General features: G+C 40.9%; 2 protein-coding genes across 21 annotated transcripts in view; one reads left to right on the forward strand and one right to left on the reverse strand.

The window, feature by feature from the left end:
* Window positions 1–2,778, forward strand: part of glra3 (glycine receptor, alpha 3) — a 154,400-nt gene extending 151,622 nt beyond the window's left edge. For 6 of the 9 annotated variants that reach the window (XM_051946333.1, XM_051946336.1, XM_051946337.1 and 3 more), the window contains exons 9-10: window positions 166–285; window positions 1,727–2,778. In XM_051946333.1, coding sequence (XP_051802293.1) covers window positions 166–285; window positions 1,727–2,086 — 480 coding nt within the window. In that variant the 3' untranslated portion in view covers window positions 2,087–2,778. The remainder of the gene's footprint in view (window positions 1–165; window positions 286–1,726) is intronic. The other 3 variants (XM_051946334.1, XM_051946339.1, XM_051946340.1) reach the window with 1 other exon arrangement.
* wdr17 (WD repeat domain 17) overlaps window positions 1–12,328 on the reverse strand; it is a 119,472-nt gene that overhangs the window by 59,291 nt on the left and 47,853 nt on the right. The gene's annotated exons all lie outside the window — the stretch shown is intronic.

Raw genomic sequence — 12,328 nt, forward strand, 5'->3', positions numbered from 1 at the left:
AATAAACCAGAACCATCTTCCCCATTCGCTGAGGAGGTTTTAACCTGAAATGCTGCTGCGGCGTTGACTGAATGTTGACTGAATGCCGGAGAGTTCCAACCCTGTTTCTGGACACTGTCTGTTTCTGCTTTGGTTCTGTCACTGGTTCTGCATGCCGCTGGCTAGAACTGTGGAGGTGCCGTGGATCCGGAGGAGCTGGCCGAGTCCCTCCGTCGGGTCAGCAGCGACCTCAGAGCTCCATACCCCATGTACGGATCCATGACCAACATCTACACCAACCACAGGGTAAAGCCGCCGTGCACGTCTCTGTGTGTGTGCATGTGTCTGTGCACGTTTCCCCGGCATGACCCCAACGTTGTGCAGAGCTGCAGTTCTTCGTAGTGGAGAACAGGACTGGAAAACATAAAGATTATAGTTTCATGTATGAGAAAAACGCAACACAAAGAACACTGGGATTAAATCAGAAATGTACAGAGCATCCAGAAGGTTTTCATACCGCTTCACTTGTTACACATTTTGAAGATTCAGTCTGAAATGTTCAGGTCTTTCCAGAGATGTTCAATGCAAGTCCGGGCTCTGGCTGGTCCCACTCAAAGACATTCAGAGACTTCTCCCAAATCCACCACTTGGTCATCTTGGCTTTGTGCTTCGGGTTGTTGTCCTGTTGAAAGGGTTACCTTCACCCCAGTCTGATGTCCAGAACGTTATGCAGCAGGTTTTCATAGAAGATCCCCACAGCTTGATGCTGCCACCACCATGCTTCACTGGAGGGCTTCTTGGTCACATTCCTGACCAAGAAGCTTCTCTGCTGATTGCTCATCTTGCCAGCTCTAACAAGAGTCTTGGTGGTTCCAGACTTCTTCCATTTACCAATGATGGAGACCACTGAGCTCTTTGGGACCTTCAATGCTGCAGAAGGTTCTGAACGTTTCAGGTCTTTCCAGAGATGTTCAGTCAGGTTTAAGTCCAGCCAGAGGACGGACTTGAACCCGACTGAACATCTCTGGATGTTTGTGATGTTCCTGTTTCTGAACCCTTCCTCAGACCTGTGCCTTCATACAGTCCTGTCTCAGAGGTCTACAGATGAATCCTTTGACTTCGTAGCATCATTTATGCTGATGTTTACTGTCACCTGTAGGACCTCATATAGACAGGTGTGTTTCCGAATCATGTCCAGTCCACTGATTCACCACAGGTGGACTCCAGCCAGGTTGTAGAAACATTTCAAGGATGATCAGAGGAAACAGGAAGTACTTGAGCTCAAGGATGCGGATGTTTATGTACAGGTAATATGTGAGAGAAGTTTGTAAAATTATCTAAAACACATTTTCCTCTTTGTCGTTATGCGGTGTTGGGTGTCGAATTTCAAGGGAAAAATGAGTTTAATCCATTTTGGAATGAGGCTGTAACAACAAAATGTGTAAAAGTGAAGCGGTATGAACAGATTCTGCTGGACCGTCTCCAATTTCTTTAAACTTTTTTTCTAGCGTAGAAAAGAGATATTTATCAAGATGTTTGTGAAATTTGAACTGAAGTTCAGAAGTTTTTTTTCTTTTTTAAAAAAATTTGAAATCATTTTGGACAAATTTTTGTCACGATAAAGAAATTTGGAGTCATTTTGAAGTGGTTTTTGTCAAGACAATATTTTAGATTATATTTATATGTTTTACTGCTGTTGAGCCACAGAAAGAAAACAAATCTTCTTCCTCCTCTTCCTCTCCTACAGGAGGGGGAGGCTCATGAGAACCGGATCACCTCGCCGGCCGCCATCACCTCGACTCCCAGCAACAGCAAAGACTCCAAGTCGAGCGCCAACAACGCCGTGACGGCGCTGAACACCGCTGGAGCTCCAGCCAACGCTACCCAGAATGCACCTGGGACGACGGGAGGCGGAGGAGCAAGAGGAGGAGGAGCAGGAGGAGGAGGCGGGAAGACGACCGAGGAGATGAGGAAGCTGTTCATCGACCGAGCCAAAAAGATTGATACTGTGTCGAGGGCCGGCTTCCCTCTGGCCTTCCTGTTCTTCAACATCTTCTACTGGGTTCTATACAAGATCCTGAGACATGAAGACTTCCACAAACCATAGAGACAAACATCTGCTGCACATCTAGACCCACCACACACCTGCATCCACCTCACCTGTCCCAGCTCCTCTTTGTCACCAGGATTACTGAAGAGTTCCTTCGTTCTGATCGTTCATGATGTTTAAATGTTCAGGCTAAGACCTGACAGTTTTATTTATGAGTCGTTTACATATTCAGGAATGAAACGCCACAGAAATCACATCAAATACTACTTTACCTGACTGCAACACACGTTAATGCTGAAACCTAATAGAATTATAAATGATGCAGCTGAACCTGACAAACGTAAATATTAAGGCTCAGAGGTTTAGATTATACCTGAGATTAAAACCACAAAAAACTTACATGAAGTACTACTTTATGTTAACACTGAGACCATGCACTGTTTTTATGTGTTAGTATTATAATTCATGCAGCTTAGCCTAACTGATACTAATGCTAGGGCTAAGCCTCAACATTGTTATTCATGATTCATTTACATTTTATTGATTAAACCTCCCACAATGATTTCTAACACGACTTCACCTGACTGTAAAACATATCCATGCTAAGACCTTACACTGTTACACGTGCAGCTTAGCCTAACTGATATGAATATTAGGGTGAAGACCCAACAGTTGTAATTATGGTGTGATTGTACTTGAGATTAACTCTAAAAAAAGTTACATAAAATACTACGTTATGTTAACAATGAGACCATGCACTGTTGTTCTTTGTTAGTATCTTAAGTCATGCAGCTTAGCCTAACTGATATGAATATTTAGGCTAAGACCCTACATTGTTATTGATGATTAATTTACTCCTAAAATGAAATGAAATGCTCCTTTCAGACACTCAGACCTTACACTGTTACACATGCTGATTAACCTAACTGATATGAATATTAAGGCTCAGACCCAGCGGTTGTGATTATGGTGCGATTTTACTGGAGATAAACCCTAAAAAAGTTGCATAAAATACTACTTTATTAGACTATAATCCCTGTTGACGCTGAGACCAAACATTGTTTTTGTTCATGTAGCTTCACCTGACTAATCTATGTTAAATGAAAACCAGGACTAAGACCCTACAGTTTTATAATTTACGCTCCTAACTGGTGTAAATATTAAGGCTCAGACCCTACAGTGTTAATTATGGTATCAGTAATTTACATGTCAGGGACTAAAAAGCCCCAAATATGCTATAAAATACAACTATACCTGACTGTAATAAACATAAAGCACATCAGTGTGAGTAATTATAGAGATGAACCTGACTAATGTGATTATATTTGTGGCCTACAAAGACTCTAGAGTTATAAATTACTACGACCCGACAGATTTATTCATTAAAACAAAGCCTTCCCAGTTTTTTATTTTTTATGGATAATCTGACTGTTTACTGTTGTTCATTTTGACATCTTCAGTCTGCATCGGTCCTGGAATTAAGAATGAATTAGTCTAATGTGTCCGGTAAAGCTGAATAACAGACTCATGACGGCAGCAGCTGTTTTAATGTGGGACGATAGAACAAAAACGAGTTTCTAGCAGTCGCTCTTAGGAACCCACAAAAAACAGTAGAAAGCACGTTAGCATCTTCGACGTAGCTCCAGTTCAAGGTTACTTATTCTTCGTGAAATACGTCGTCACTCTGCAGCTCATATCTGACAAATACAAACACTGATTATTACTGAGAACAGCACAGGATATCTGGAGAATTCAGGAGTTACTACTTCGTTTAGGCTCAGAAACTAATCTCTCAAAGTCCTTTAGCTTAACAGTTATGTTAGCATTTGAGCAGAAGCAGCAGCTCTGTAGTTATTTCTGAGAATAGATGACATTTGATGAGGTTTGACTTCGTTTGGGCTTAGAAATTAATCGAAATTTTCTTCTAACATAAGAATCAGATTTGAATTGAAGCAGTAGCAGCAGCTGGTTACAGATTGTACCGACTGGTTTACAGCTAGTAAAGAACGTTTCCTCCATGCTGACTGAGCTGCAGACGTTAAAGCGTCTGAGTGGAGAATTTCCTTCACTGCTTCCTTTAAACAGTCGCTCAAACATCCACATACAGGCTGACACAAAAACATGGAAGCTTTTTAACAATCCAATGAAACCAAGAGTGATGGAAGAAAAATATTTGATTCATAGTAATTTAAACCGTAAAACATGCCATTTAAGAAACAATGATGGAATTTTCAGTTTTTATACATTACTTCCTGTAGATGGCGTCCTCCTGCACGAATGCATTCTTGAAATCTACCTGGGGATATCTCAAGAGTAAAGAGTACACGACTCGACCAAGAACTCTGGATGAGTTAAAACACAGAATTCAGGATGAAATTCACAGTATCCAGCTGAGATGTTGCAGCGGTCAATGAGGAACCTCAGCAGCAGATTTCAAGAATGCGTTCGTACAGGAGGACGCCATCTACAGGAAGTCATTTTAAAAAATGAAAATTCCATCATTGTTTCTTAAATTCTTAAGGTTTCAATTACTATGAATAAAATATTTTTCTTCCATCACTCTTGGTTTTATTGGATTGTTAAAATGTGTCGCCCTGTAGAACCGTCATGCCTGCAGACGTGTTTAAACTCCAGCCATGCAGCGCAGTTTCAGCTGCTTAAGCCACCAGTTTGTGACCCAGATTCAGAAACAGAAAAAAGTTCCAGCTGGTGGGTCTCAAACCACCTCCTTCCATTAATGAAACACATGCTGCAAGATAAGATGATAAAAACATCTCAGTTACTGATGTAGCCAAACTGTTAGACACATTTAAAGGTAAATTCAAGATAACTTCATGATTTTATTCTCAATTCTGAAAGACTGATGCAGACTGTTCTGTTGAGCCCCAATATTTTTTTTTAGAGTAAAAGTTTGTCACGTAAACACAAAAGAAGTTTATTAACCCAACAACAGTGATCAGACACAACATTGAAACCAGCTGACGGATCATGTCCTCATGAAGGCTCGGCTCTGGAAGATCTGAGAGACTTTAACAAACTCTGATGGTAGAAACCGTGTTAAAACATCTAGAGAAGCAGAACCAGAGACGTGGACACCAAAGGAGGTCTGATCCCACAGAAGAGCTGCTGATGGAGAGAAGTCAGAACATCTCCGAACATCTCAGACTGAGTCCATGCTGACTCCTGTCCACCACTGAAAGCTGCCACAGCATCACAGCTGGACCATGGACACATGGAAGAAGGTGTCCTGCTCTGAGGAGTTTCCTTCTCCATCATGTGGACATCCAGGTGAGTCTTTTACCTGCAGAGGAGATGCATCAGGAAGGAGGAGATGTTCTGCTGGGGAACCTGGAGTCCTGCATTCATGTGGACGTTCCTTTGGCCACCTCCATGGCAGCTTCATTTCCTGATGGATCCACTGATGGTTAGAGGAACACGACCAAGAGTTCAAGGTGTTGACTTCATCAGATCTACATCCTGATCCAGCATCACTGGGATGTTCTGGATCAGGGCTTCCAGGACTTGAAGGATCTGCTGCTGGTTCATAAACCTGCAGAGCACTGACCAATCAGAGCCCCGACCAATCAGAGCCCCGACCAATCAGAGCTGTTTGTACTGAGGAGTCCAGCTGGTTTTAATGTTGTGGCTGATCAGCGTCCGTTTTACTGTCCCTTTAAGAGCAGCACCTGGTTGGTTTGTGGATGTTCCATCACAGCTTCAGGTCTTCAGCAGGTTGAACCTCATCTTCATGCTGTGTTTTCTCCTCCACTGACCTTCACTGTGACCTGCTGCCGGTCCTGAGACTCTTCGATCCATTCCAACACTGTGACAGAAACCAGACTTGGTGAACTACAATGATGGAGGAGGTTTAAGGAGCTGCTTCGATGAAACTCCTCAGAGGATACGAAGCACTCACACACTGTTTCGCCCACTCGTGTCTTACAGCTCAGCTGCCAACGTTGTGATCTTCTCCCCTCCCAGCCTCAGAAGTCTCTTCTCACTGAGCCGAATGCGACTGTTTTCATGACGCCGTCGGCTCCTCTGTGCTGTAAAACCACCAAACCCACCCCCGTTTACACTGTGACCAACGCTGCACTCCTCCGGTACTTTCCACTTCACCCTGAGGAACATTTAGCAGTTTTCAGACCCGAGTTTTAGGAAGATAGAGTGAAAAAGCATTTCAGAATGCTTACATTCATACGTCTGTTGGATCATTTATTAAATACGACGTCACAGGCAGCAGGATGGTGGAAGTGTTCAGAGGTTGTTCCTGTCAAACATTCAGTTTTAATAAAGTCCTTCAGGATGGTGGAGATTCTGTGGAGACAAACTCACCACAAAAAGTCCATGACAAAGACTTCTGTGACACTTACTGACCTCCAAACACAACTCATCGAAGGCACACAAAGTCACCACAAAAAAAGTCAAATCAGTACAACAAGGGCCAAAATTACAACAAAAAGTTAACAAAATTACCACGACGACTCACACTCACCACAAAAGACTCCAATTCTCCTCTTAAAGAGAACGAAAAGACTTCTGTGACACTTAACAACCTCCAATCAGAACTCAGTGCTGACACAGCTAGAGCTCATTCTTTTGGTGGTGATTTTGCTGTTTTTTGGAGGTCATGAACCTCTTCAGAAGTCTTTGTCATGTTGCCCGTTGCTAGCTAAACTCCCACAATGCTATCTGCTTGTTAACGTGAACTGTAGTCTGATGCCTCCTCTGGTCTCTACAGTTCTTTATTTCCTGTCCAGAGGAGTCGTTTTTAGATGTGGAGGATGTGGCTGCTCGACGCTAGGTTCGGTAGCATACAATAGATCATTAGCGGTTAGCATTAACATTTTTATGAAGTCTCCAGAGTCACTGGATAACACTGAAATGGAATTGTTTTGTTGTTTTTTTGTTACTGTACGATCCAAACCCTCGACAAAACCGTTCTGACGTGGATTTCGGAGACAGTAATGTGCATATTAAAAAGTGAGAGGCTCCACCTGGTGGAACAACCGGGAACTACAGCTGATCTAAAATGCATTTACTGACATCATGGAGAGAATACAGGTTTTCTACATATATTAAGTTGTAAAGTAGACACACTGCATGGATTCTAGCAACTCTAATGTGCTTAAAGTGAGTGTTATCTGGGAAATTGGTGTCTGATTGGCAGCTGGACGTCCCTAAAGGTTCTCAGTTTCTACCTGCAGCTGGAAAACACATTCAGCTGGTGTTTCCTCATAGCTGAGCTGCTGCTACGTCATCTAAAAGTGGTTGAGGATGGTGAAGTCCAACACCGGCAGCAACATATAGTTTAGTTTCCAAATGGAGGCGAGCTCCACTAGAAGTATAAACACGATAAACTGAATGTTATCAGGAAATGTCTTTAAATATTCAGTTACAGAAACATCACAGATATAAAAGCTTTGCTTGTCTGCAGGTTACGACTGTTTAACTCATAAAAACCAGATGAAATCATCTCCGAAGGGCGGATCCCTTCAGGGCACTGATGTTAGACACACTCTTGGTCTGGAACTGGTTTTGCAGCTTTTTTGGGAATTTAAAGTTGACTGACAGGAAAAACTGGTGAAAGCTTTAGTGTTTAACTCCATGTCAGTTTGGGTCAGGAGGGCTTCCTTACTGTATTTTGTAATTCTGTGCTTTATATCAGCCACATTTCAGATCTGGACTCTTTGGTTCAACAACTCCTTTGGAATTTAGTTTTTCTTGGAAGCAGCTTGAACTTCTGGCAGCTGCTAACGCTAGCAGATTCTGGTTGCTGTTGCATTACATTTTCTCTCCCCTGAAGCAGCTTCGTGAGTTTTAAACTCAGCCATTGAACCTGTTTCCTAGAAATGTCTGACTTTTCTGGCTGCACAACGTGAGACTGTTGAGAGTTTTCTTAATCCCAGTGGTCGCTCAGGTTTATTTATCAGCCGGTTGGCTGTTTATCCAGGGCTAAAATTATGCTGAAGTTCTGTCTGATAAAGAAGAATTCTTTGCGGCGAGACTCTCCTGTTTCCTTTAGCCCAGTTGGCTCTGCTCTGCTCCACAGCCTCATCAGTGTCCTCATGAGTTTTTAATGCGACCCAGATGCTACAACTATCAGAGTTGGGGTCAAACTGTCTCTGGAGAATTCTGCTCGTTGCACTTCCTCATGAAGCAATAAAAACAACAACAGCAAGAGCAGCAGCTTCATTCTCCGCTCTGGTTTCTGGTTTTACAGTCCGCTGTAAATGCAAACAACATGCAAAGCTTCGTTCCTGAGAAGCTTCAGACTGTTCCTGGAAGGATGTTCGCTCGGCTTTGTTCCCCATCCAGCCGCCATACGTTATTTATGTCGCCGTTTCCCTGACGGAAATATTTGCATGCTTCTAATGAAAACAGCTCCTTTCTGTTTCTGGTGTTTGTATAAAATCAGAAACATTCCAGACCGTTTCAGACGTTTCAGACATTCACTGGTTCTTGGAAAACAGAATTAAGAGTTTCCAAAAATTCCAAACTACATTCTAGTGGCATAAAAGTACATGAAGGCCGAATACATGAGGGTCATAGTCCAGACAACACCAACCAAACCTGAAAAAACCAACCTCAGAACATCTGGTTCTTCATCTCCAGTAACTTTATCAATGTTTAGAATTCTACCTTCAGACTGGGAATATTTCCAGAGTTCCAGGTCCTTGAAGTCCACAGAGGAGAACGTCCCCTGGAGAAAGTTCTAGAGTAGACCAAGAGTAGACGTTCTCCTCTATGGACTTCAAGGGATCTGGAACTCTGGAGGTATTCCCAGTCTGAAGGTAGAACTGTGATCATTAATGGAATTTACTGGAGGTGAAGAACCAGGAGGTTCTGAGGAGGTTGTGGAGGAACTATTTTTTGCTGTTTTCTCAGTGAATCTTAAACCCTTGTGATGTTCTGGAGCAGCTCAACAGTTTTTCTTGTCCCTTCTTGGCCTCCAGCAGATTCTCCATGAGTTAGAATCTATTATCATGGATTTGGGACACGCTGCTCCTGTTTGTGGTTTTTGGGCCAAAACATCCGACCTTAAACTCTCTGTGGTGACATATTCAGATTTTACATATTAGCATATTTCATTTAAAATTCTCCTGCATAGAAATCACTGCTGTTAGTTTTATTTAAAGTTGCATTAATAGCGATGCAGATTTAAAAGACGGACAATAATATCTTCTAGTTACTCAGTCAATGTGAAAGAGTTTTATAACATTTCTTAGTTGAACAGAAGAGGAGGAAGCTGCTTAATTAGATTTTTATCCTTTTTCCTTAAATTATGGTTTAACTTTGACAGAATATCACTCTGCTGTCAGTATGACACAGTTAGAATGGCAGAAATCTGAATTTAATTTACAACATGTCGTCTCCACATATGTAGATCATTAGTAACTTTTATTTTTATTTGTTTTTGTGATTTTTTCTGTGAAACGCTGCCTGCAGTTCAGCCGAAAACAGTTTGTCATATGAATTAATTAAACGTTTCTGTCACCAGATTTTATTGATAATTTAACAAAACTGGGGAAATAAACATTTAAGAGTTATTATTTTTTCAGTCCTAAATATAACTTTTTCTTTCAAATAAGTGCATAAATAATTTATTTTTACAAATTTAAATACAGTTTTTAAAAATGGTGTCATTTTCTATTCAAATGTAAAAAATCAGTCGTATTATAATTACAGATGTTGGATGTGATATTTGCAGTATTGACTCGTTTCATTAGAATTAACATATAAATTTAAACCTTATTTTCCAATGATTTTACTAAACATGTTCTGTAATTAAACAAACGGGAAACTACAATAACGACAAATTGTTTTAAATTGATTACAGTTAAAATTGTGTCAAATAAGGCCAAGAAATGCAAAATTAAATAAAGTCTCTCTGGAATGTGCTAAAAAAATTAAAGCATTAAATGTCTAAAAAAAACTTCATGTGTAAAAATTGATAAAATATCCAAATGTTTTGAATAAAATGTCTTTAAATAAGTCAAAGGTCACAAAACTGTTCTTAAATTAGCACAAAAATAAACATTGAAAGTCTCAAAACTGTCAACTTAGTGGCCAAAATCTTTTTTAAAAGAATAAATAAATAAAATAAACAATCGTGATTCTAAACTATGATAAAAATATGATTCATAAAAATTATTTAAAAAAAACATGAACAAAATTTATTTTGAGATGTGGGATCGTCCACCAGTTTTGACTTGTTTTATTACAGTTAACATGTAATTAATCATTATTTATTGTCATTTACTTGTAATTTTACTAAATATTCATTAAACTTGTTAAAACATTAGTTAAATTGTTCATTTTTTGCAGTGTGTTTGTCAGAATTGATTGAAATTAATTAAATTGGTCTTTATGTCCGTCCTGATTGGTCCGTCCTGATTGGTCCGTCCTGATTGGTCCGTCCTGATTGGTCCGTCCTGATTGGTCCGTCCTGATTGGACCGTCCTGATTGGACCGTCCTGATTGGACCGTCCTGATTGGTCCGTCCTGATTGGACCGTCCTGATTGGTCCGTCCTGATTGGACCGTCCTGATTGGTCCGTCCTGATTGGACTGTCCATCCGTCCTGCTGGCTGTGGCGCTCTTCAGAGACCAGTTTTTGGTTCTTCTCATGTACTTTGCTCTCATGTGTTCCTCAGCTCCACCGGTTCTCTGCTCTGTTGGTTCTGAGATCAGGCGTTTTGTACAGAACCTAAAGAGGTTTTTCAAACATCTCGACTTTTTGTCGTGTGTCGCTCTTAAACTGTGCTTTCTGTGTGTTTTCTTTGCTGACGACAGACACTTTTCTAAGCTGTTCTCACAGAGAAGTTGGGTTCTGTGGAGACGTTCCGAGCTGAACTGAAGCCATGAAGGTTCTGGAACTGCGGGTTCCTTCTGTAGAGTTCCACATCCATCGCCCCGCTGACTTTTTAATATACTGTATGTTAAAAAAAAAGCTTCACAGTTTGATGAATCATGCATATTTTAAAACTGTTCTGTTTGTATTTCTACTTGCATCGTGGTTCCAATGTTGTGAAAGTTCTGTTGATTTGTAGAGACGAAGTCGTTCAACTGTTTGCACATCAGCTCACGACACCTTACAGCCCAGAAGGTCACCTTAAAGCTCAGTTATTCTCTGAAAACCTGTTTAGAACCGTCTGGTTCTTCATCTCCAGTAACTTTATTAGTGACCATAGTTCTACCTTCAAACTGGGAATATCTCCAGAGTTCCAGGTCCTTGAAGTCCATAGAGGAGAACGTCTCCTGGAGAAAGTTCTAGAGTAGACCTACCAACTGTCTCCAGGGAATGTTCTCCTTTCTTGCCTCTAGTCTTCAAGTTTAGTCTCACTTAGAACATTCCAGGTTCTTGAAGTCTGTAGAGGAGAATGTCCCTGTAGAAAGTTCTAGACTAGACCTACCGACAACTGGACAGATCACTGATTAATATCTTGGACCACCTCTATGGATTTCAAGGACCTGGAACTCTGAAAATATTCCCAGTGTGAAGGTAGAACCCTGATCATTAAGTCACTGGAGACGAAGAAGCAGATGTTCTGAAGAATTTTCAGATTTAACTGATTCTATGTGACATATCACCGAAGCTGGACTGAATCTGGACTTGGATCAGTTTCACACGTTGTAGGTTTGTTTGGTCACACGGTGTTCCACAACGTAAACACAACAAACAAGTGGTTCTGCTCGGTGTTCTTCTGGTTTCCGTTTAGAGGTGAACGTTACAGTCGAGGGCACACGTGGTTTTTGTAAAATAAGATGTTCATATTTTACATTGTTCTCATGAACATTGTTCTCTTGAATTCAAATAAACTTGATAGCCACTTCTTAACGTTGTCGGCCTGTTTTTGTTCTTCCTTCAGTCTGGAGGACTTCAATAGACACCAGACAATGAAAGTTCTTTAATAGTTCTTCATCAGTTCTTCAACAGTTCATTGGTTCTTCATTAGTTCTTTATTAGTTCTTCAACAGTTTTCAATAGTTCTTCATTAGTTTTTAATAGTTCTTCAATAGTTTTTCAGTAGTTCTTCAATGGTTCTTCATTAGTCCCTCTAGTCTCTTTCTAGTAACTCCCTCAGAGGAGTCATAGAGTCTTGGTGGCCTCCCTCTCTAGTCTCTCAGGTCTTGAGGACGTCCTGCTCTAGTCACATTTATTCATGTTCCATCTTCCTTCCATTTCTTCATGATGGATTTAACTGGACTCAGAGATCTTCAGGAACTTTAAATGTTCTTGTATCATCCTGACTGAAGCTCTTCAACAAGCTTTCCTCAGAGGTTCTTGGTTCTTCAG

Source organism: Acanthochromis polyacanthus, chromosome 3 (genome assembly GCF_021347895.1).
Source record: "Acanthochromis polyacanthus isolate Apoly-LR-REF ecotype Palm Island chromosome 3, KAUST_Apoly_ChrSc, whole genome shotgun sequence".
Classification (NCBI taxonomy): domain Eukaryota; kingdom Metazoa; phylum Chordata; class Actinopteri; family Pomacentridae; genus Acanthochromis; species Acanthochromis polyacanthus.